Source organism: Zingiber officinale, chromosome 7A (assembly GCF_018446385.1).
Source record: "Zingiber officinale cultivar Zhangliang chromosome 7A, Zo_v1.1, whole genome shotgun sequence".
In the NCBI taxonomy this organism is placed as follows: Eukaryota; Viridiplantae; Streptophyta; class Magnoliopsida; order Zingiberales; family Zingiberaceae; genus Zingiber; species Zingiber officinale.
In genome coordinates, this window is record NC_055998.1 from 123,185,756 (window position 1) to 123,210,328 (window position 24,573).

At 37.1% G+C, this 24,573-nt stretch overlaps 4 protein-coding genes and 1 pseudogene across 6 annotated transcripts; 1 reads left to right on the top strand and 4 right to left on the bottom strand.

Moving 5' to 3' along the window:
• Positions 1-2,163: 2,163 nt before the first annotated feature.
• On the bottom strand, positions 2,164-14,128 carry LOC122002332 (ethylene-responsive transcription factor ERF113-like). 3 transcript variants are annotated; one of them, XM_042557463.1, is made up of 5 exons: positions 13,829-14,128; positions 12,044-12,151; positions 11,912-11,962; positions 3,541-3,843; positions 2,164-3,111 (listed from the first exon to the last, which is right to left on the bottom strand). In XM_042557463.1, exons 4-5 carry the CDS (start codon positions 3,689-3,691, stop codon positions 2,387-2,389), a joined length of 876 nt encoding a protein of 291 aa, XP_042413397.1. In that variant the 5' UTR covers positions 3,692-3,843; positions 11,912-11,962; positions 12,044-12,151; positions 13,829-14,128; the 3' UTR covers positions 2,164-2,386. The 3 variants fall into 3 exon arrangements, with proteins under 3 accessions (XP_042413397.1, XP_042413398.1, XP_042413399.1); XM_042557464.1 differs by lacking the exons at positions 11,912-11,962; positions 12,044-12,151; XM_042557465.1 differs by lacking the exons at positions 11,912-11,962; positions 12,044-12,151 and having other exon boundaries at positions 3,541-4,479.
• On the top strand, positions 7,952-8,066 carry LOC122003322 (annotated as a pseudogene).
• A 1,074-nt stretch (positions 14,129-15,202) lies between the features above and the next one.
• LOC122000445 (glutaredoxin-C5-like) lies at positions 15,203-15,838 on the bottom strand. Its single transcript, XM_042554841.1, has one exon. It carries the CDS (start codon positions 15,780-15,782, stop codon positions 15,408-15,410), a length of 375 nt encoding a protein of 124 aa, XP_042410775.1. The 5' UTR covers positions 15,783-15,838; the 3' UTR covers positions 15,203-15,407.
• A 1,619-nt stretch (positions 15,839-17,457) lies between these two features.
• On the bottom strand, positions 17,458-18,030 carry LOC121999686. The gene has a single exon (XM_042554332.1). The coding sequence runs from the start codon at positions 18,028-18,030 to the stop codon at positions 17,458-17,460; it is 573 nt and encodes a 190-aa protein (XP_042410266.1).
• Positions 18,031-19,741: 1,711 nt separating this feature from the next.
• Positions 19,742-23,920, bottom strand: LOC122002334. The gene is made up of 2 exons (XM_042557466.1): positions 23,591-23,920; positions 19,742-22,448 (listed from the first exon to the last, which is right to left on the bottom strand). The coding sequence occupies exon 2, from the start codon at positions 22,419-22,421 to the stop codon at positions 19,902-19,904; it is 2,520 nt and encodes an 839-aa protein (XP_042413400.1). The 5' UTR covers positions 22,422-22,448; positions 23,591-23,920; the 3' UTR covers positions 19,742-19,901.
• Between the last annotated feature and the right edge of the window lie 653 nt (positions 23,921-24,573).

Here is a 24,573-nt window from a genome sequence, read left to right on the forward strand (position 1 = left end):
TGGTCCACGATAATTTGTAATTTAATTAACGTGGTCAAATTTATGGGCTTAGCAATGTGGTCCATTCAACTTTATTATATTTGAATTGTATTCAATTCAAACATATCATTTATTAGCCTCGACACGAAAAATTAGATGTTAAGTTGATTAAAAGATGATAAATTTATTGTAATAGAATAGAGCTTAAATTTTAATATATGTTTTTTAAAAAAAAAACACTTTTCACCCTGCTTCAAATATCTAGATGTGTTATAATCATTTTTTACTATAATTTATTTAGTTTTTTTTTAAAAATATTCTCATAATGGTAATAAGTTTTTGACAAATTATAGAAGAAAAAAAATTTTCAAAAATCTCAAGGGGCGTTTGATTTGTCTCATTTTCATTTTCATTTTCTGAAAAAACGCACGTTTTTCAGAAAATGACTTTTCCGTGTTTTTCATTTTCTTAGAAAACGTTTTCACATTTTCTTAAAAATGAACGTGGAAAACGCAAACCAAACGCCCCCTTAGTGTGTTTGGGGATGCTCTACCTAGGGGTGCAAAAGAATTGAGTCGACTCGTTAACTTTTTGAGTCGTCTCGAAAATGATTTGATTCGTATTTGAATTTATCAAATTCGAGTCAAACTCGAGCATGTTCAAACTTTTTTTCGAGAGTTCAACCTAAATTATATTGTTCGATAATTCACGAGCTGCTCGCGGACCTTAATTTTTTATTAATATAAATTAAATATATATTAAATAAATAAATTTCGAACCTTCCGAATATCTATTTTCGAATAATAATTTGAATAGCTTGTGAACATGTTCGGATCTTTCAAATCGAACTTGAACTGGAGCCCTAATTCGAACCAAACTCAAATAAAAAATTTTAAAATTTTTTAGCTTCGAATCGAGTTCGAACTTGAATATACCTATTTCGAGTCGAATTCGAGTCTTATATTTTTTTTAGATATTCGGCTCGATTCAATTTATTTACACCCTGCCTCTACCCCTTGCCCTTAGTCTTACCCTTACCAATCTTTTATAAATTTTAAATTTACCTAAGTTTTTTTTAGGGGGGAATAATGAAATGTTGACTTGATTTAACAATTTGAAATAAAAATACTAATCATTATTTTTTGATTTTCCAGACACTTTTGAATAATAAATCATTTTAAAAAAAAGACTTGACCTACACACAACAATTAAATCTTTAAAATAAGCAAAGGTCATAGAATGAGTAATTACGAAGAACAAAAGATCATGAATCGAATGCCTTGAATGTACTGTTGTTGCTTTTGAATTTTGTATCGAGTCTAATTAAAAGACACTTTTTAACTTATAATTTATTTAAAATATTAATTTAAATAAATAAAACATTTACAAAAATATATGCATTTAAGTAAAAATAAAAGAAATAAAAGGAGTTAAGAAATGCTGTTGCTTTTATAAATAGAACATTATGTTTTATAAAATACTATGTTTTTATGTACCATTGTAGTTGTTTTTTTTTAGCTTTTGTATGTCAATATCGAATTATGATTTATAAGAAAAGGGCGGATACATGTGTTAGTCTTTAACTCAGGATCATTTTAAGTAGGGGTGTTAAAAATAAATATAATATAATAATTCAATCTGAATCGATCTTCAAAAGTCAAATTTAGACTCAAAATTTTTAGGTTCGGATCATATTCGAATTAAGAATTTTGGGTTGATTTAGTTTCTAATCGAGTTCGGCTTCGGCTTTTTATATACATAAATAATAAAAGTAAAAATTTATAAGAAAATAATAAAAATACGATAATTCTTTTTGGGTCAGATGGATTGATCGGATTCGGATTTAAGGTTGACTTCCAATTGGATCAGATTCGGATTGAAATTATTTTAAGATAACAAACACATCTGAATTGACATCCATAATTTTAAGTTTTAGGGAAGAAGTTCATATATTTAAGAATTTCTTCCTACATCTAACCATTTTAACTAATTTTTCACTCAATCAATCCTAAATTTCCAAATCAAGTACTCATTTGCACTATCGGGATTCATCATTATCAAGTGGCCAAATCGTATTTGTTGGATTCATCGCTATTGAGGACCTAAATCATACAGAAAAGCTTGGATAAATTTTCATTATTTTCATCGTGATCGATCACATTCCATCAGCAAAATTGCTAAGAATTTCTACAACAAAAGTTTATTACTCAGATATCACATGTAAGCAAATAACAATGGAAGAAGGGAAAAAAAAACTAGCAGCATTCTATCGATCACAAAATTTATTATCTCATCTGTACTTGCGAATTCATCAAACAAACTAGCACAATTCACTGAACCAATAAAATAAACACATTAACGCAACTCAATTAAATCGTAGCTTCGATCGATCACTTGTCAGAATTATTCATCGACTCTGTCTGCTGCTATCTTTGTCCTTTGGCTCGCCATGTGCCCATGAACTCGTACTGGAAGAGGAGGAGGAGGAGGAGGAGGAAGAGAAAGAACTCCTGTAACTACTATACTGAGAAGAAGAGGAAGAGGAGGAGGTGGACGAAGAAGAGAAAGAACTCCTGTAACTACTATACTGAGAAGAAGAGGAGGAGGAGGAGGAGGTGGAAGATGAAGTTGATGGTGATGGCGATGAGTAAAAACTGATGAATTGAGAATGAGGCTGAGAGGAGAAGCCCAAGAACTGCTCTTGCATGTAAGGCTCAAACGAAGGCCCGCTCGAGGAGAACGAGCTGCCGACGGCGTACGTTAGCCCCGCCGCAGCAGCCGCGGCAGCCGCCGCTTGCTCTTCCTCTGTGCTGCTCTGCAGCAGCTGGGCGTACTGCAGCAGGTCCGGGTAGGAGACCGGCGGAGGAGGAGGAGGGATTGAAGGTGGCGCCGGAGGAGGGCGCTGGGCGGCGAGGAGGTGGGAGATGCGGCCCTGGACGCGCTCGGGGAAGTTGAGCTTGGCTTTGGTGCCCTTGAAGCGCAGCGCGGCCTCGTCGTAGGCGACGGCGGCGTCCTCGGCAGTGTCGAAGGTGCCGAGCCACACCCGCGCCGCCTTCTTCGGATCGCGTATCTCCGCTGCCCACTTTCCCCACGGCCGCTGCCGCACACCCCTGTAGTGTCGCCTCCGGCTCCCTGTTAACATCGAGCAGTGTTAACATTGGGTGGTTTAATGTCGACCATAATTTTTAATTTTATTATTATTATTATTATTTGATTTTTTTATTGTTTTTTAAATAAAAATAAACAAATTTATTTAAATTTAGTAACATTTAAAATTATTTATATTATATATACTTACCATTACACTAAAATAATATGATCTGTTAATAAAATTATTATATTTATTAAAATGCTAATATAATACTTATGCGCATCAAAAAACTAAACCGATTAAATTTTAACCACAGATGAAAATTTAATGAATGTTAAATTTATTAACTAAACCTTTAACTATCAGAGATATATTTGTCCTGAATTAATTCGATCAGGGCGCACTTTAGATGCTTAATTAGATTAATTAGCTCAAAAAAAATAAATTCAGAAACTAATAAATAAGCATACCTTGATCTTCTTCTGGGGCTGGGCGGGGCCCAGCTTCCACCGCAGAGGAGGAACTCTCCGCCACCCGCGGCGCCGACCCGCCCGCCGCCGACGGTTCGCCTCCTTCCTCGCCGGCGTCGGAGCTGATCACGCGTGAGAGGGCCGAGACCATGGCGAAGGCGTCCTCCTCGGCGCGCGCCGACGAGAAGGCGACGCGCCGCTCGCTCCCTCCTTCCTCCTCCGCCTTCGCCTCTTCCTCCTCTGGCTGGTCATCGGGAGGAAGAGGCCTCTTTCCATGCCGTCGATCCACCTTCAACAGCTCTCCTTTCAATGTCGAAGTTGAAATAATATGAATATCAACAGAAGCAGCGAAAGCGAAGGACGAAATGGATCGCGATATATAAGATTAAGCACAGGGACGGTCGTGTATAATCTTAGGTAGTTCGAGAAGAAGGAAAAGGGCTTTTAATTTAATCCCATTTCATATACAATTTTCGTCTCCTGTTCTCATTATTTAAATAGGAAATATTTTCATTTTAACCCTCAAGATTTAACTTATTCGAATTCAAAGATCATTAACCTTTCCGCCATTTTAACCCTCGCAACTGCTGTTCTTTAAATGCCATCCAAACGGTGGCTCATTAAGTAGACTCGTGCCGTGTATGCATTGCCTTCTATTTCACATCTTTAATATATATATACAAACAATTTATTTTATACTATTTAGAAAAAATAAAATCAAATGAAATCTGCTGCAAGTGCCATGCCTGGCTTCTAGCGTGACACGTATGTCCTAACGTACACTTGCCCTTGCATGGTTTCCTTGGCGCGGTCCTTCCTGGTCCATGCAAATACGTCCCTATGGCTTCCGCTTTCGGGTCACAAATCACAATATGCTCTATTTGACCGTCTTAGTTCGGACTTTGGATCATTTTGGACCTTATATATCCGTTGGATTTTCTGAGAGCAATTATAATGGATAATAATGTCAAGCTATTACATTTTTATATTTTAGCATGAGATATTCCACAGATTATATTTCATTATTTGAAACAAAAGTAACCAGGTTCAAACACAAATAGAGCAAGATCATCCAAGATCACATCCTTAGGAGTTCCATTAGTACATTGGGATATTATTTATTTGCTAGTTGATACGTATAAGTTAACGACTCTATGACAAGTATGCCTAGGACTAGGTTTTTCTTGTAAGTCGGTTTCTAAACTAGAGTTCATCTTTACTCAACCTTAGGAAAAAATGTGTGTACTTGGACTTTTGCCAAACTAAAATCTCAGACCTTGGAACTATCTACTGGGATTATATTCAATGATAACTGTACTATGTGTTGGAGTAGATCTTGATGTATCATAACTTTTGTATTGGATCGACTATATATATATATATATATAGATTAATTTTACTTGCTCATGCAATTCACTCGCTGGACACTTGGCTGGAATATTTTTAGCTTCTTAATGTTCTTTTCCTCCTTTTAGGTATCAATCAAATGCAATAACTATACATGTGGCTTTGCTCCTTGAGAAAGGAAGCATCTTGTTTCATATCTATCTCAGGGACATATCTTTTTGTGCCGCAAATCTAGAGGTTTGTACTATAGTATCTATCTCGTCTTGAGATGTAAGTGATACCACACAGAGAGATACCATCATAGATTGATCAACCGCTCGGCTTGACTCACCTAATTCAATTTTCATCGCACTTACAATTGTTAGCCAACTCTGGATAAAGCAATCGCTACCGAAACAAGAATACAATTTGTGGCAAGTTAAGGCCTACTGAGCCGAAAAATCATGGGTCACTAAGTGCGACCTATAATCGACTAAAATGCCACGGTGGTCTTTGCACCACACACCTAACAAAGCAAATAAGTAGGTTGTAAGGAAGCAAGAAGAAGGCAGCCACAGAAATCTAATCAACCTGTCCCGGTCAACAGATTAGAAATGAGCCTATTTTGCCTTCCATCTCATTAAACCTAAAGTTAGCACAAGATCCAAAGAAATTTTTAAGAGTTTCAAATGAATAAACTTGTTGCAAGTCAAAGTTCTCTATGCATCATTGAAAAGTTCAAAGTGAAGCATGCACGTGTTATAATTGAGACCACGATCAAAGAACATGTTTATGGCTGTCATTAAGGCAGACTTAGAGGGTTTGGTCGGTGACTTTTGTGGTCTGTTCACGCACTAATTGTCATAATCAAACAAAAACAACGGAATTTGATGTGTTCCATGGTATGAATTGAGCCGTAGAGATTTAATTATCAGATTTTATGTCAACGAGAAGATTTCAATATAGTGGTTGAGAAGGAAAGTTTTTAAGTTGGCTGTGAGGTCAAAAAAGAAGAATTCAAGAATCAAACAAGCAATGGTAGCAAACAATCCATCATCCCAATGGCCATGGCTCCACACAACCGGCTCTATGATCAACTGTGAGGAGGTAAATTGAGAAATTATAGTTGGTCAGTGCAAGGGGAGACTTTTTTCCCTCAGCTTTGCGGAGATTCTAAGATAACAACTTTGCCCCCACACTAGCAACTTAACCCTGTCCCGATGCAATAACCAAACAAGCAAAAAAGGTGAGGACAATGATATGCCATGTGTTAGGAGATATATATTAGGCTAATTAAGATTGTTGATTCAATGTGTTTAGTTCTATGATGACACTTTATGTTTTTTTACCGAATCGTCAAAGAGACGCCCTATGTTGATTTTTTTATCAAATGGGCATTCATCCTCTTAAAATGACACAAATAAACTATGATATACTACCTACTTTTGACACGTGTGTGCTTCTAACAGACACACATCTCCCACCTATATTTCCACCTAAATATTCGCATTGTAACAACTACGTCATCGTAGCTGCTACTCAATTGTAGCAGCTATAACCTAAATAAAAAAGACTAAAGTTCTTTGGAACCCTCTACTTTAAACGACATTTTTTGAATCTAAGAATGGATCATTATGGATCAAGAAACTAATTCAATGTGTGCATCTTTGAGTTCGTTTATGATAAACTAATTCGAGTCCAAGTCGAGAAATTAATCTGATATGTGCATCTTTAAGTTTGTTTCTGATAAACTAATCTGATGTGTACATCTTTGAGTTCATTTATAATAAACTAATCTGAGTTTTGGTCGAGAAACTAATCCAACGTGTGCATCTTTGAGTCTATTACTATAAACTAATCTGATGTGAGTTTTTCATCTTTTTAAATTCTCTCAAAAAGCTGATTAGATTTTTGCCTAATTCTTCAAATGAAAATTATGACTTTGCTAAAAGAACTCCTTGCATTAGTAACTAACAGGGTTTGATGAAAAAATATTTACATATTAGAAATGTGTGGTTAACAATATGTCAGCCTAATTAATACAAGACATGACGAGAATAGATTTGAAAAATCCTTCATCGACGCCTTAACTCACCACTCTTCATTGTAGTTGTAGCAGCTACGAAATCGTAACAGATACAACTACATAGCAACTATGGTTTCATAGTTACTATAATACAACTCCGTATCAAAATTTAAGTGAGATTTTAAGAGAAAGGTGCATGTCAGATGCAAATACTGTATCGAAGGGAAGTTGGGTAATTATACATGGGGTAAGATGCTTTTTTGATAAAAAATAAAGTGGTACGCCATCTTAATCTTATTATTTAATTAGGAATCTAAATCCTTTAATAACTAATTTTGGTGAAGCTTAAAATTAAATTACATTAATATTTTTTTTTCTTTTCACACTGGAAATAATTTTAAGACTTGTTAGTAGGGATGACAATTTTTCCCGCGGGTTGATAATTTTCCCCACGGGTGCGGGGCCCCGCGGGGAAAATCCGAAACGGGGATGGGGATTCTCGATTTTTTCGGGGATGGGACGGGTTTAGGACGAGTATGAGAATACTATCTCCATCCCCGAACCCACCCCGAATATTATTATTATTAATATTAATAAATAATAATAAGATTTTTTAAAAAGTATTAATAATGGTGTTAATATTAATATTAAATTTTTTGAAAATATTAATAATAATATTATTATTATTGATATTAATATTATCATTAATAATAATAAAATAATAATAATAATAATAATATAAATTAAATTTGGGAATGGGGCAGGGATGGAGATTTGATCCCCGTGGGTTCGGGTTCGGGGATAGATTTGATCCCCGTGGTTAGGGTTCGGGGAATCCCCGAACCCGAAAAAATGAAGACGGAGCGGGGATGGGGATGACAAACCCGCCCCCACCCCATCCCATTGTCATCTCTACTTGTTAGTAATTTTTTCTCTAGTTATTTTTCATATAAAAAAATATGTACTGTCATGGTTCTCTTTAATCTCACATCTTAGGATTGATAACATTGCGAGCGAAGAAACTTTTATAAATACCTTAGGCTTGTGACGTTAGAAATCATGTCTATCTCAGTCTTTTAGCTAAGATCAAATATAATATCTGTTCTTATCAGTGTAATATCTAATATAAAAAAATAAATTAATTTTTTATGAGAGAGAGTCAGCGTCACCCTTGCAGACCTAGGGAATTAATTTACGCGTATTCATATTATATTACACATGTAACACATATATGCGATGACTAGTGATTTAGAAAAAAAGAGACACTATTTTACCATTTGCCCAATTTAATTTGGTATTAGACTAATCCCTTTTCTAGAGTTCCTTTCCGCCTTAATGTTAAAAAGCATATTTACTTGAGAGTAGGGAAAGAAGAAAGAAATAAAGAATTAACTTGGAATCAAAACCATCTCTTTAATAGAGTCCCTTTCTACCTTAATTTCTAAGGATATATTTGCTTTAGCACAGGGAAAGAAGAAAGAAATAAATATGAAACCTTGACACAAATCAAAAGAATTTCTATAAGCAAGCAAGTTTGAACACAACAATGAACTTGCAGCAAGACAAAGATCTTATTAAAAACTTTTTCATGAATTCTCCCAAGAGAAAATAAAAATACAAGGAAAAGAGACGATTATCAAAGTGCTTGAATGGATAAGTTATAGCCTTGAAACTTGTTCAAAATCTTAGATATGCTTTAAACACTTAATAGCAACGAATCACAGTAAAACCTCTTGAAAATAGAGTAGATCGATGCTCAAAGCATTTCCAAAAGGCCTTATATACTATGGTTCAACATTCACGTCCAAAAAGTTGAAATTTGTCAGCTCCACTGCTAACCTTGTTCAATTGATTAGATAAATGTAAATGGCGGATCTAATGATAACATCTTCAGTCAAACAAAAAGTATTTCAATTGATTAATAATCATTCCAACCAACTGGAGCTCAAATAGCAACTTCTGTCGCCTAGAAAATAGCCTCTTGTTGACTACCAGTGTTTTTAGTCTCCCTGTAAATTACCCACCCTATGTTTTGGGATGAATCATCCACAAACACGACTTGAGAACATCCCAGAACGCTTCCAAGCTCTAGGTACCTAGGCTATCACAATATTAATATAATCTCAAACTACATCCCAAAGCAAATTTAATGTTACAACATCATCAAGCTTGTTGATTATTCATTAGTTTGAAGCTTCTCAAAGATCTATACTCAATCTATGAATTCTATCATATAAGCTTGATTACATCAAACTCTAATTGTCTAGATAAGTCATGCACACTTGATGCCAAAAGATCAAATATAAATGTCTGACTTAATCACATCACCAAAATTTCAAAACACCATGGCTAAATCTCATCATAATCGAGAAATTCACTGTCCCAATATGAATTTACACTGGCCTCAAGTTACATTTGTTCGTGCAAAGATTCACAACTCTTCCTAAGATAAATTTTGTTAATACCACCATATCAGTTCATATAGATCTCATATGACTTCTCCTTGTGATAGCTTATCCAGATCGCTTTGTTGTTTGTTTTTATTTTATTTGTCTTGTTGTCATGGTATCCAATACACAAATCTCTGGTCTTCTTAGCTTTATCTTTCCTTAGATCTAATATCTAAATTTGCCACTTATACATTTTTTTTTTTGCTTCTACTCAATTTCCTTGATCTTATCTTTTTTCTTACCTGTCATTCACTAGCTAGTAATGAAGAAAAATATTGAGTTGTGTTATCCATGTAGATTCTAAATGTTTCTTAATTACTAATTTATTTTTATTTTCATAAATCAGTATAATAACTTGCCTTGTAGATGAATGCATGTTATCATGCTCTTTTGAGCATTATTAGAGTATTAATTCAGAGTTAGTGACTCTCCATGATGTGGATTTTAAGCCTAGGTTGATTAAGGTTTATTTGAATTTAATTTAAGTTTGAACAGGACACATTTAATTTGATGAAGAATTTGGTTGGGTTCATTGGAAAATCAGTTTGGTTCGATTATTTTAGAGAAAGTATGTCATGGGAAGGGAGAGGAATCCATAACCTCTCATCCTGATCACCCACCGCATAAGAGAAAAAGTCATGCGAACTCTTCTAACAGATAAAATCAATCCTATCCCTTTGTCTTCTTCCTCTCTGGTCCCCAAACCCTCAATTCTTTTTCACAAGCCCTCCATTGCGTTTTTTGTCTATTTTTGCTCCTCTCATTTTTTTTTTACCAACATTAGCAACAAAAAATGCATAGGTCAATCTCTTTTTTGTTTTTTGCAAGTATAATAGTGAGTTTTTGACCCAACATGTGTCCTTTTTCAACTTCCTCCCTTCAATATAGATAAACTTTTGTGTATTTGTCCTGGTATTATGGTCATCTTGCAACTCTCTCTGTCTAGGGCCAACAACTATAAGAACTTTTATCAAACTTTTGTTTCTAGTGTACAGTTTGGTTCTACTTGTATAGGAGTATATAATGGTTGATCACTAAATAGTTGATGTTAGGCGAAACACCATTTAGTATGGGATTTGAAATCGTTGGCTAGGGAAAATTTTGAGGATTAATTCAATCATTTTTTATTTTTTATTTTTGCGGGTGTTAACAATTCAGTTATCAGAACAATAAAATAATTTCTAGGGTCTCCTAAAACTGTTCTTTGAGACAAGAATATTTTCAGAGATGGGATTAAATGCAATTATTATTTTCATAAGGCAAAGTTTTTCATATCATGTGGCAATATTACTTACGTAAATATTATTGTCTTAGTAAATTATGTAATTGACTAGAATTCTTTTTCTAGAGGCATGTATCCTTGTATCCATAAGACATATTATCGAAAAAAACTTCACTTTTAGACAAGGATTGAAATATCGTGCTGAGATGGTCGAACGAACGAAACATTCGTTTCACTCGTCGACCGACACAACTTGACACCAGGCCCAACGACAATTGTGGAGACGTCACATAAGCATCGCGGTCGTCGCAGAAGACTCGCGCGACCCCAACGGTTGCGCCAGAAGGGCACGCGACCCCCATGGGGGCGCCTGTCGCCCCGGAGGGGTCGCACGATTCCAACGGCCATGCCGGAGGTCGCAATGTCTCGATGCTTTGATTTTTTTAATTAAAATTGAAACTAAAACTGAACTTAAGTCTATTATCTCAAGCAACTCATACTTATGATAGATATAATCCAAAAAGGCTTCATTAAACTCTAATAAAATTATATATTTTTTATTTATTTTAAATTTAAAAATATATAATAAATTCTATTTATTTATTGATCTTTTAGTTATGTTATTATTTTTTTTAATGGATCAACCCCTAACTTAAATAGATAACCAAATATATTTCTTAAAATTTGAATTATCCTATTAAAATATATAAAAATGTATTTAAAATTCTAAAAAAATCTAATAAAATTTTAAATATTCCTAAAACCCTCCGCTATAATTTTTTTTAGTTATCTGGTTTAATTGTTTTATCGAAACCGTATCATTCTGGTCTAGAATTGAAACCTCGACACGGGTCGAGATTTTAAACCTTGCTTTTAGAGACAAAACATTCTTGTCTCAAAATATTATCCTAAAAATAAATTTTATTGTCTCAGAACATCCTCACTTGCCTAGACATATCTATTTTCTATAATCCTACATCAAACATTGAACTTAATTTAATATTAAAATCATTTCAATTAATATTCATATCAATTATAAATTTCCTAATAAAATTTACACAAAATATTATAATTTAATTTACCACTCGTTTAAGTAAAAGTTTGATAAAGGATTCAAAATTGATCAAAGTACATTAAAAAAAAATACATCAATTCATCATCCATTGATAATATTAGATGTGCTTAAGTATTTAGAGAAAATATAATACTACACACCAAATTTGATTAAAAAATTTCATCTGATTTGGTGAAGTTGCAACAAAGCAAACTTCAATAACAAGGCTCTTGGTCAATGATTAACTAATAATATTTTTACATGACTTTTGAGAAGGTTTCATTGATATTCACCTCATCTGAAACTCCTTCAGGTAGATTTGTATGTACTTGAGCTATTTTTTCCTATAAAAAACAAAATCATATTTAATTCAAAGTTCATAGATGATTAAACGAAAATTTAGTCTATTTTATTTGCACTTTCACCTTAATGCTTGTCATTATTTCGCCCAGGTATAACATTCATAAAACATCTTCACATTGGATGGAGCCTTACTCATGTGATTTGTCAAATCAAAAGGGTAATGATAATGTCTGTGTAGATAAAAAGCATCATCATACTTAAACTATTTATAACAAGAATATAAATTTCTATAAAATATGAACTCACTGACTTTTGATTATGGAAAAGCTTTTCTTATTTCTGTTGTGATCGGTTGATTTATTTCTATTTGAACATTAGAGAGTAAAAAATTAAGGAGAGCTGACCTCAAAATATAATACCCACCATACAAGGCGAATACTAGATTGAAGCATGGTGAAGAAGAGAACAAATAGTATACATTGGTGAGAGCAAGAGAACAAGTAGTCTTAAGAATGTAAGAAAGAAATGAGACCAAGGTCGAAGGAAGGGTGTGAATGTAAGAAGCAAAATTGTTAAGCAAGTAGGGGGGACTTCAGAAGTGAAGAGCACGAGACTGATTTAAATGCGAGGTAATTGCTCCACCACTACAGAGAATTGTTTAGCTTGAGAGATGGTCATTATGCAGGTGCTTTGTAAATCGATTCTTCCATACTAATCAATAACTAGAACTTAGTGTGTTAATATTTAAAAGAGATTTTAACTAATTCCTAGTGTTTCTTGAATTTTTTTAGTCCAGCATTGGTGGAGCGGAGAGAAGGGATTTCTTTTTGCTTAAATTTAATTTTCTAAATTAACCAATATTTTAAAAGGGTCACAACCTTTTTTAAGAGTTAAATTCCTTGCTACAACCTTTGAACCAGATTTTCTTAAACTAAAAGGGTTTCCTAGTTCATTTTCTTTTTGACATCAAGAAATAAAAAGAAGATCCTAGTTTTTCCTTCACTTGCTTTGAGGCTTCTTGCACAGACAATAAGATCACTTTCGTGTTGCATTTGGAAGTACATAAACAGCACAGGTTCGTTGTCAGATCTCAATAGGCTGTTAAACTCTTTGTACCATTGGAACGCAATATTTATTTTAAAAAGTCACTTTTAACTCTCATTTTGCAATATTTTGGTGGTATGTTCTATATATGCATTTAACCATTTTCCTATTGGATTTCAGGTTCCATGCTAAATTGCATCTCTGTCGTTTTCTGTTTTTCAACTTGCATAGAGTTTAATGGAAGGAGAATAACATCCATAATAGTCAAACCCCAAAGTTAGGATTAACACGATTTGGTGATGATTGTATTAAATTATTAATCAATTACTGGTTCTCAGTTAGGCAATCAGTGAAATATGGTTTGAATTCGAATTCCAACTTCATAATTAACCAGTTTTTTCTTTCCTTGTCTTGACGAAGAATAGTTTTTTATCATGTAAATCAGCTTGCTATCTGATTTCATATTCCAACTTGTTGCAACTCACTTTCATCCACAGTTGGTTTCCTATTTCCCACCCCGATTATAGATGATATTGACATAACTATATACAAATATTTCATTTCACTACAGTCTCAACTGAAAAACAGTTCGACATCCTATCAAGCATGTACTGCCTACTTCAGACTCGAGATCTATCGACAAAACTTAACAAGGAAAACAACTAAACTCTATAGGATAGATACACTACTACTTTAGGAACCAAAATGGGGCAAACTACTTATCTGAGACATTTATTTCGCCTCCCTATCAAATCTAAACGATCCGAAATCCACAGAGATGCGAAACAATATAAAAGGGGGGAAAAAAGACAGAGGTAAATATCTAGGGTTGTAAGCTGAGAGATCTAGGCAGGAGAACCAACCTCGATCTGGGTGAAAGGAATACGGGAGCCTAGAGTCTTGGAAAATCTGTCTGAGGTACCGGCTGAGGCGGAGCTATTCATCCCGGCGCCAAAGGCGGTGCCATGACCGGTCCCGTGTCCGTCTTCCGAGAAGCCATTCCCATAGGAAGAATTTCACCCGCTCAGAACGGTAGGAGGAGGAGGAAGAAGAAGAAAAAGAGGGAGGAGCGGAGGAAAGTTGTGCCGAAGGCGGCGGAAGCATTCGGAAGAGACGATGAAGAAGGCTCTATTGGGTGAAGATTGCCTGTTACAAATAGTACAAAATTCACCATGTCCACACTGCTTAGTTTCATAAGACTGGTCCCCACTGTCCCTGCAGTTTCGTGACTAATCATTGGTTAAGACTAACTGTGACGGACTGTTACGGATTGCAGATATTAAACCAAACTATTAGCACAACTTATTTACCGACAGCAGCCACTGCCCGTGGTATGCTGGACCGTTCTGATTGGAAGCGGGCCGAGCCGTGCCGTGGTCCAAACTCAAATCTTTCCGGACCAAAACTATCCGCCGTCGTGTACATCTACACGAATCATAAAGTGATCTAAGCGGTCGAAGTTATAAGTATCAGAGAGATTTTTTCTAAAAAAAAAATGCTCTGAAATAAATAACTACCGTTTTAAAATACCCCTTAAATGCTCAAGGAGGTATTTGACTGACAGGTATAAATTCGTGTGTGAAAGGAGCTAGCAGAGAGGCCTCTCGCACAACCAGCTATCGCTAATGTTCATGCGCGAAAGGAGTAGAGGCCCTTCACGCGATCAGGCCGGCGTGCAAGGCTCCGCGCGATAGTTTAATTTGCTATGATCATGTAGAGAATCAATAGCCTCATGTGTAGGTTTGCTTGTGCAACGGCAGGCAAAAAGCTGCTGCAGCCCAAGCTGATACTGCTAATCCTTGATCTTTGTTTACAGTATCAGATCCATTCTTAGCTTCTTGCGAGGAAATCAGGTGGGTACACTTGTAAGCGAACTTTACCATCATGATTGCAATTGCACATGTATATATATATACGTCTCCTGTCCTGTGTGATAATGTGTAGTTCAAAAAGTTCATTCGTTTTTGAAACAGAGAGAGTTTGTTTGTTTCATTGTTTGTTAGCTGCGAAAACATGACTTACAAATAACCTTGCATGGTTCGACTTCTCACGCATCGTCGCCGAGACACGCGCCATGGGATCACGCGTGCGATGAACTGGCAGCATCGGGACGCGTGGAGGCCTCTCTCTCCTTTGTTTTTACAATTTCTTTTAATTTTAGCAATAATTTAATTGTTGATGGGAAGATCTTTGTATAAAAATGAGGATGATATATATCGGCAACCAAAACGTTACACTGTCACAAGATAAAGAAAAGCTTGCTTGCTTGCATGCACACGTACCCAAAATGGAGGACCCGATTTAAAACCCACTCCGTCCTCTTCCTCTCAATCTCTCTGTCAAATGACTATGCAGTAGAGCTCACACACTCGCTAGCTAATTAACAGCATTAATCATAATTAACAAATTAATCGTTGATGTATACGATATATTAATTACTAGCTAGAGCCAGAGAGCGCCGGCTTGCTTGAGGAGGGGGACGAGGGATCCGTTGATGTGGGCGGCCATGACGCGGTCCATGGCCCCGACGAGCTTGCCGCCGATGAAGACGACGGGGACGACGGCGGAAGGGCCGTGGCAGCCCAAGAGGCGCGCGAGGGCGCGGGCCATGTCGTCGCCGTGGGGCTCGTGGTCGAGCTCCACCACGGCGGGGCTGACGCCCATGCCGCAGAAGAGCCGCTTCACCGCGTGGCACATGCAGCAGGTGCTGACGCTGAACACCACCACCGCGCTCTCCGACGCCAGCCGCTCCACCCGGTTCAGCCCTTCCATCGCCGCCGCCATGTATCCCCACGCCACCGCCGCCTGGTACTGCATCCTGACCGATTAGCTAGGTATATCTCACTGCTGAAGACTGAAGCTTTGTGTCTGCATGGAGCGGAGTATTTATAGGAGAATTATCAGATAAACAAGCAGCGATGAAATAATTCATAAATATAAAGAATTTAAATTGTATCATAGAATAGAATAGAGTGCGTAGGGGGAGGAGTGGAGGCTTTAGCAGAAGGAAATGGACATGTCGGGCAAATGCGGCTCTTGGTGTCCTTCTTGTCGGGTGGGCCACTACGACACTACGTACGTCATAGACATAGCCGTTAAGTTTCTGTTTTGTCATTGTTCTCACTCTCCTGTCGTCAGATTGATGCAGCAGACAATTTTAAGAAACACTTAATTTGGAAATTTTTTTAGTTATTAATGGTTTGCCCAAGGCGAAACGGGGCCGGCCGAGGTCGGTTCGGCGGTCAACTGGGGGACTGGCCCGGGGTCAAGAAGGTCAACGGCGGAGACAGGGTCGTATCAGTGCGCGAGCACGTGGGAAGCAGGCGGGATGATGGTGTCGGCGACGAACGCGGCACGTGGGCGGGAGCAGGGCTGCTCGCTCGCCGCGGCCCGAATTTTAAAGCGACTTCCTTTGCATGCGCACGCTTCTCGACGCATGCAGGCTTCTTCATGCTAGCTCTTGTCTCGTCCCCTGATCTCTCGTCCCTTTCTCCCTGTTTATTATTTTATAAATTAATTTCATTCGGAAGAAAAAGAAGCCAAAAGAAGAGAACAAAATTGTACCAGGTCGCTCGCGGTGTTTCCCAATGCCTCAACTTTGTCTTCGCTTCTCTTTTTCTTCTTTGTAAAGGAGGGATATGGATGGCGTGCTTTGTGTCTCTTGGATATATAGCTAGTCTTGTAAAGGGCCAAAACTACATATCTACCTTAGCACGTCCAATCTTTTGTATTTATCAAGTTCATTTGAGTCTAATACAACTACCTTAGCTAACCAATTTGACTAGCCAAGAATGACCAAATTAAATCTAACATGCTAACGCCATATCTACTCAGATTCTCAGAGAATCTAGCAAACGAGGATCCAACTCGATTAAACCAAACGAGGTTAATTAACTTATATTGTATTTACAGTTTCTCATGAGCAAGAGGAGGCACATATAATTATTATTAGAAGGCGTCAGCGTAAATTAGGACTTGTGTTGACATGGAACAATCATGGTGTTTGGGAGAAGATGAAGGATTGACCCTCGTGTCAGAATTGCTTGTTCCCCGGTCTGCTGATGAGGGGTGAGGGAATGGCGTGCACAGAGCCACAGGCAAATAATCACTCGTGATGAGGATGGAGCAAGCTAATTAAGTGTGGTGATCCTTAACAATTCTGATAATGAATAAAAAGTATATTTAAAGACCTTTTATATGAATTTGCTCATGGATGATCAAGCAAAACTTGCATTTTGTGAATGATCTTCATGATCTCCGGGAAGACGACAACATAATTGTGCTAAGAGACATTGTCTCTGTGCATGAGATCAATAAGATATATCAGCAAATTAAATGTTTTTTTGCAAGAACTGGTTTTCCGTGGCACGATCATGAAGATGAACATGTGCGCATGCATGCTGCTGTGTTCGTTTTTCTTTCATTAATTATTATATTACTTGTTAAAGATTATTTGAGATTAGTAAAATCTCCAAGGCAACTGTTTCTTCTTTCACTCGCAACAAATGAGCATTTTGGCTTCGAGCTTCCTCTGCTTATTGACCATGGCAATGAAGTCTTCAACTCTTTTGTTAAGTTCTTCTGCAGGCAACCATTCTTCTTCTTCTTCTTCTTCTTCCATCACATCGTCTACCTCACTTTCCTCATCTTTCTCTTCTCTTAAAGCCTCTGCTTTAACTATTTGATCGGCAAAAGCTTCATTCTCCTTCACCTCCGCCATGGCCAAGCTCTGCACGGTTGGGCTCTTCATGACATACTCCTCGTAGAGCCCCACTCTCTCTGCGGGATTCTTCGGAAGCCTCGAGCCGCCAACGAGAATGACGATTATAACATTGGAGATCATGAATATGAACCTTGGCCCAGCGGCCATGGTGCAAATTTTTGGCACGCGAACAAGAAAGAAGAACTTAACGGAGGAGAAGAAGCAGGGGAGCCAGTTGGGGCTCGACATGAAGAGACCGAGCAGCACCACGCGCAGCACGAATTGCATGAGCACTCGCAGGAACTGGGAGCCTTTCCTGTACCTCTCCATGGCTTCGAGCTTCTCCTTCTTAACCGAATCCATGCCTCAAAATTGGGATACAAGGAACAGGGGAGGTGAGGGCTTGAGCTTGGAGGAACCGGGAGAAGCATAGAAAGCTATGGATCCGACTGAACATTTAGCAGTGGTAGAGCAGGTTTAAATAGAAGGAAAAGGAAGATTTCAGAGGTGATGAGATTCTCACATTGGAGCTCTTTCTTCATATTATTGAGATGCCTTGGCAGATGGAATAGTTCTTTAAGAAAGCCATGAAATCGGTGTCTTCTATGGCCCTCCTTTGCTTAGTTTTGGTTTTGTGTTCCTTAATCTAGTTGAACAAAAGTGTGTCAAGGCAAATTATTAGCGAATTGATGTGTTCAAAAGGTGCATCATCTAGAGCTCAAACTGGAAAATTAATTGTCTTTTCTTTGTTGGTGTTGCTTCATTCCCATAATTATTAGGCCTTGAGCATAGTTTATTCCAAAAGCTTGTTCGTTCCTATCCAATTTGCTTTCTTCAAAGTAGCTCTCCATTTTAAACCAGCAACAAAGGAATATCAACTGACCTACCAAAGCTTAAAAGATGAAGCAGGAGAAGTGGGGGAATAACACAAGTGAGACTTTGATTCTTCCTGGAAGGCCAAAGTTCCTGAACCTTAAGGACTAAGGAAACTTGGAAGGAATATGAATGGGTCCAAGGCAAGAACAGTGTGAGATTCTTCCTCCATTTGCAAGAGTACTAGACGGAGAAGTGGCATTGGACTTCAGTTGGAAGAAGGTCAGCATCAGCCAACTGTGGAAGGGAAATTGTTTGATTATGTTTTTGTTTCTATGGTTGATGAAACAAATGGCCGTTTTGTTGTTGAGAAGTGGTTTTTTGTGCTTTCTTTAAGAGTTGTTGCCGGAAGATGAGAGACCGTGGGCATGGTTTTAGTTTGGGATGTTTTTGCCTTCTTTGAGGTAACAATTGATGCAAATTTTTTCTTGATCTTGTCTTTGTAGGCCTTGCCCTTGGTAGAGGAAGAACAAGGGTTTGTTGCTCCACCATACTTGTTCAGTATCAAAAAAAGATTTTAAAAAAACTCATTCAAGTTCCAAGAAAACAACAGATTCCTACATCTGCAATTGAAAATCTGTGGGCAAATGCTATAGCTCACATGAACAATCTATCGTTGAACTAGAACCAAGCTAACATGATCAGTGAGCTGAAGAAGTTTGCATTTCAAAATAATGCCAAAGCACCAAACTTATGAGGCCAAATTTCCAGCCAAGATACTACAACAGCAACAATCAAACTTTATCCCATTAGATAGAGTTGGCTATCCATTCATTCAATATTTGTCATAGTTTTGACGTTGGTTGGCAATCTAACACAACCCTTCTTTATCCGAGCTTGGGATTGATCATGACGGGAGCCAGCAATCTAACACAATCCTTCTTTATCCAGGCTTAGGATTAGTCATGATTGGTTCAGTGAAGATATTATTTTGAAAAAAATGATGTAAAAAAATTATATCACATTCATTATTATCTCAAAACCAAAATGTGCACAAATCTGAAAACAAAAACATAATGAGTAATATATGACATATTTCTCACAGTATCACCATCAAAAGAATCTACCAGACAAGGCATCAAATCTATAACCATCAAATTAACATTCTCCTAGCAAGCAACTACTTATAATCTAACATACACTTGTTTGAGACTAATAAGATAACTCTTCCTGTAACAAACTTCATACATACCTTCTTTTTCAGTATAAGAAAAACAAACTTCATATACCTCTATGCCTGCACACAATGTTATTTACAGATTTCTTTTTTCACTATTCTCTCACACAAATAGATTTATTGGAAATTCTTTCACAAAGATTCAATTAATTATCACAACAAAACAAATGAACAAGCTAATGGTTTAAGTTGTAGATTCTAGTTTTTTATCCTGAAGAGAGATCACAGTTTCGAAGGCGCCAACCAATGCTTTCACCTTGCTCTTCCTGGTCTCCACAAGCTTGCTTGCAGTTTCTTCAATCACATTGTTGAACAATACTCGTTCATCATTTTTCTCCTGCATATCTTGATGCTTCAACATAATGCCTTTAGCTTCTGCACCAGATGCATTTGCCGGCTCAGTTATCTCACTCTTTTTGAAGTTCTTCCTTTCTGTTTGAATGTCTTCAGCACCCACATCCGCTGTTCTTCTCCTAAACCTCAGCCTTCTTGGACCACAGCTTTCAGGTTGGAGCTCAATTGTCTTGCCTCTCCTGAATTTTAATTTGTGTGCTGTAGGATTTGTATCTTCTGGATGGATGACTGTGTTTCTTTTCGACCTCCTCTCTTTTCTTTTTGAAGGTTCACAATTGCCTTTGTCCTTTTCCACTTCATGCTCAGGCTCCACTTCAGATTGCTCGGAATACGAGTACTCAGATACCTCATCCTTTTCTTCATCATCTGTAGCCAATTGGTCATCATCAGATTTCAATACTGGAGAATTAATATCCATGGTATCTTGGCCCACTAAATTTTGCTCCGTGGAATTATCAGTATTGACTTGTTCATACAATTTGTTGTCATGATGTTTAAGAGCTAGGGAAATAAGAACCATATCATCTGGTTTCAGAATCTTTTGCACTGTTAACCCATTCTCTGCCTTGAGCAATTTCAACTGGGTAGGTTCCATTTCTATGGATTCAGAATCAATTTCCTCTGGCTTCAAGAAATTTTGCTCTGGGAATTTGATGCCATTATTTTCTAGTTCAATCAATCTCGAGTCATCAGAGTTTAATGCTACTTTACCACTTTTAATATTCTCTGGGTCAGGTACTTCCTGCTCTGCAAGATTTGCATTGACATGGTTTGCTTCAGGTGATTCCAGATCTGTATTCAAGTTAATGTTCTCCAGTCCCAACAATTCTTCAACGAGGAAATGTGTGTCAACATTCTCTTCTATTAATTTCTCCTCCGATGAATCCAAATTGGCCTTCTTGGGTATCTCATCAACAACTTGAAACGTCTTCTCTTCACTACTTTCATGCTTCATTAGCGTTTGTTTTTGCAATTCAGATAGAACATTCTCCGCTTCCAAGACTTTCTGCTCCGAAGAATCCAAACTGACCTTTTCAAATGAGTTATCAACGACCAACAATGTTTTCTCAACACTAAATTCAGTATCATGGTCAGCTTTTGAAACTTGATTCTTTATTAGAGTTGCTTCTTTCACAATCTTGTCTGTTCTTTGCCTCAAACTCAAAATGCCACCACTAACACGCTTGACAGATGGAGAGGCTGTAGATGGTCTCAGTATTTTATTTTCTGATGTTTTTGTTATTTCTCTACTAGTATGACCAGTTTTTTCCTTCTCCTTGGTTATCCCAATTTTCTTAGATGTGGCATACTCTTCATTTACCTGAGACACTGATGAATTATGATTCAGATCCGAATGATTGTCATGCATAGTTAAAGATCTCTGCCTAACAAGCTTAGCTTTAGAAGATGCAGTGGGTTCCAGGAAAGTTGGGTTTTTATTTGTGATAGCACCTGACCTTTGAAATGAGCCAATTCCTTTTGCAGGAGGTGAATTCTTCTGCTTGCCAAATTTACTCTTGTAACAGAATGAATCTGACTTGTGAGTCTTCAGTTTGATAACTTGTCGCTTAGTTTCATCCTTTAAATTAATTTTTTCAACCTGAGTTTCTGATGTTCGGAGAATTTTCTGATCAGCAAAAACACTGCTTCCCTGGAACGATAACACAGATTGAAACATCATATCTATATAATCCTCAGGAGTACCATCTTCCTTGAGCTTTGATTCAGCCTCTTTACATTCTGATGTACGAAGAACTTCCTGATCACTAGTAACACTGCTTTTGGGGCACAATGACACAGTTTCAAGCTTGATATCTATATATTCCTCTGAAGTTCCATCATCCTTGAGCTTTAATCCAGACTTCAGATTACTATCAGCAGATTTCTTAGAAAGCTCATCTTTCTGGGATGAGCATTTCTTCTTGATTGTAACCTTATTCTTACCATCTTCCACATGTAGATTGCTTGCTAGAAGTGACTCATCTCTCAATCTCAACTTGCCACCTGATTTGGAGAGAAAGGGACGTTGTTTAGACGCAATCTCAGATTCATGCTTCTGTCCATACTTGCACATATCATGGCATGATCCAGTAGAAGCTCTTTGATAACGAGATAGAGGTTTTTGGGGACGCTTAGACTTGGTTACAGAATCGTGTTTCCTCCCGTACTTACAGATATCATGGCAAGAACCTGTGGAATCTCTTAGATAATGAGGTAGAGGCTTTTCACTTCTGATGGAAGAAAATGAAGAATCATTAGTAATTGTTATGCCAGTTGAGCATTTCCTGGTACAGATTTCTGTGCCACCCTTCACTGCTATTTCATTAATATGGACTTCCTTTTGTGCCATTGATCATGAGGGGGTTACAATCAGGACCTGCACAAGAAAGTTTACATAAGAGGCAAAGTGAGATAATCCTGCAATGAGACTAAAGGTGAAATTTAGATAAGCATAATCATATGACCTTTATTACCTCACAACCATATGAGCAGTATAATTTGTTGGCTTACACAGGATTTAAACATTATTAACTTATTATATATTACCAGATCAAAACCAACTGTATCAATGCATTTGGTTAATGACAGCATTCAATATGTCATTACATTGAACAATCACACAGTATGAGTGTATCTACATTGTTGATGCAAAAGATAAACTCTAGATATAGTAAAAAAACAATAAGGAAAAAAAAATGACCTTCTTTGTAGAAAGAAACGGAACAAAAAGGGGGCAAGGATCCTCTGATCCCGGATTCCTGGACGAGTCGGACCCCTGTCCATTCATTAGTGGGATGGACTGGACCCTACTAAACAAGTGGGGTCCAACTCACCCCACCAATGAACTTGAAGGGCCTCCCTTGGTCTAGAAGATCCTGGACCAGAGGATCTAGCCTCACAAAAAGGATGGTGAAACTCTAACAAGAACTTGTTTCTAATCTCTTGAGACCAATGAAGCCATTGCTTTCAGTGGCAATCAGAAAAAATAAATAATAATCAATAGCTGAATTATGTTAGTTTCAAGGATAGTTCTTCTTTTCATCTTAAACTGATTGATTGACAAGAGATCCTTCAGTGGCTGATTTTAGTTATCTACTATCAACAAACACAAGTCCTCAGTGCAAATCAATAGCTGGATAAATGGAATAAGCACAACACATCATATTCCACAGAAAATAATTAACTTTGAAGAGACAGGGAAAGTAACCTAAGGAAACCTCAGGAAATGAAGATCGCAGTTCTAGGCAAGTTTTAACATGAAAAAACATTCAACAATCTTGAATCGACAGAATGAGAAAGTGCCCTAATCTGCAGAAACGCAGCAAGATCAGATTTTCAAATGAAAGAAAAAGGAAAAAAAAACAACCATAGTGAAGTCTACCACAAACAGATCCGGCATTCGGCCCAAACAGTGTTGAACAGTCATCAAGCCGATCCGAATCGCAAAAAACGAGGCAACTTCATGCTGAAAGTAAATCACGACCCACAAAACGCCGTACCGTTAGGTGAAATCCTCACCAGAAGGCGAAGAAGGAGGACTCGATCCTGCCTCCCGTCGACGGAGAAGATTCCATGGAGATCGTGCTACCAACCAAAGCAAACACTCGTAACACAAAACAAAAGAAGACGGCAGTCGATGCAACCCAAATCTTCTTCGAACGTTACCCAACCAATATCGCTCTCAACGCGACTGTTTCATTACGAAAGATCTGCCTGCCGCAGAGAGAAGTAGCGAAGATCTGTCTGATGAGAGCTACAGATTTGCCTCGGTAGCATTACGATCGCACGATGCTCGCGGGCGAATGGCGAGTTCATCCATCCGAAAGAGATTCAACAAAAAGGTTTTTTGGTTTTGTGGGTTCGCCAAGTAAAAGAGTGCACATTGGAGTAACACTTTAATGCCAAATTTTAAAATGACATTTTTCAAAGGAATTAATTAATAGGAAATATCAAAATAAGGATAAATCAAAAAAATATACTTAGAAATACTTTCTAATTTTTCTAGACAATCATCATAATAAATCAAAAAAATTGCTAATTATTCTATTATTGATATATTGCCATATGCACCATGATTTGATCATGAGAAAAATATCCAAGAACAAACAAACAAGCTCACTCAATATTTGAAATATAAATCAACTCAAGAAATATTTTTTTTTTAAAAATAATTTGATCAAGAAAGAAACTCTACCTTTATTGTTGATAATCTTGTTTAATTGACTTCCATCTAATTGCTACAACTTTGAAGAAAAGATGAAGAGAGCTAGCTCATGCATGAGAGAGGAAAGAAGGAAGGAGATGAAGAACACAAGAAGGAAATTAAAAAAAAAAACAAAAAAAGGTCAATGGTCAAGGAAATTGTATGTATAACTTATTTATTATGTCAAAATAAAATTGTGTACCATTCATGTTTTTGCTAATATTAAAATGTAAGTGATTTGATGTAGTGGGGTGCATGAATAGATTCAAATATTTCATTAGGTTTACAATATTCAAGA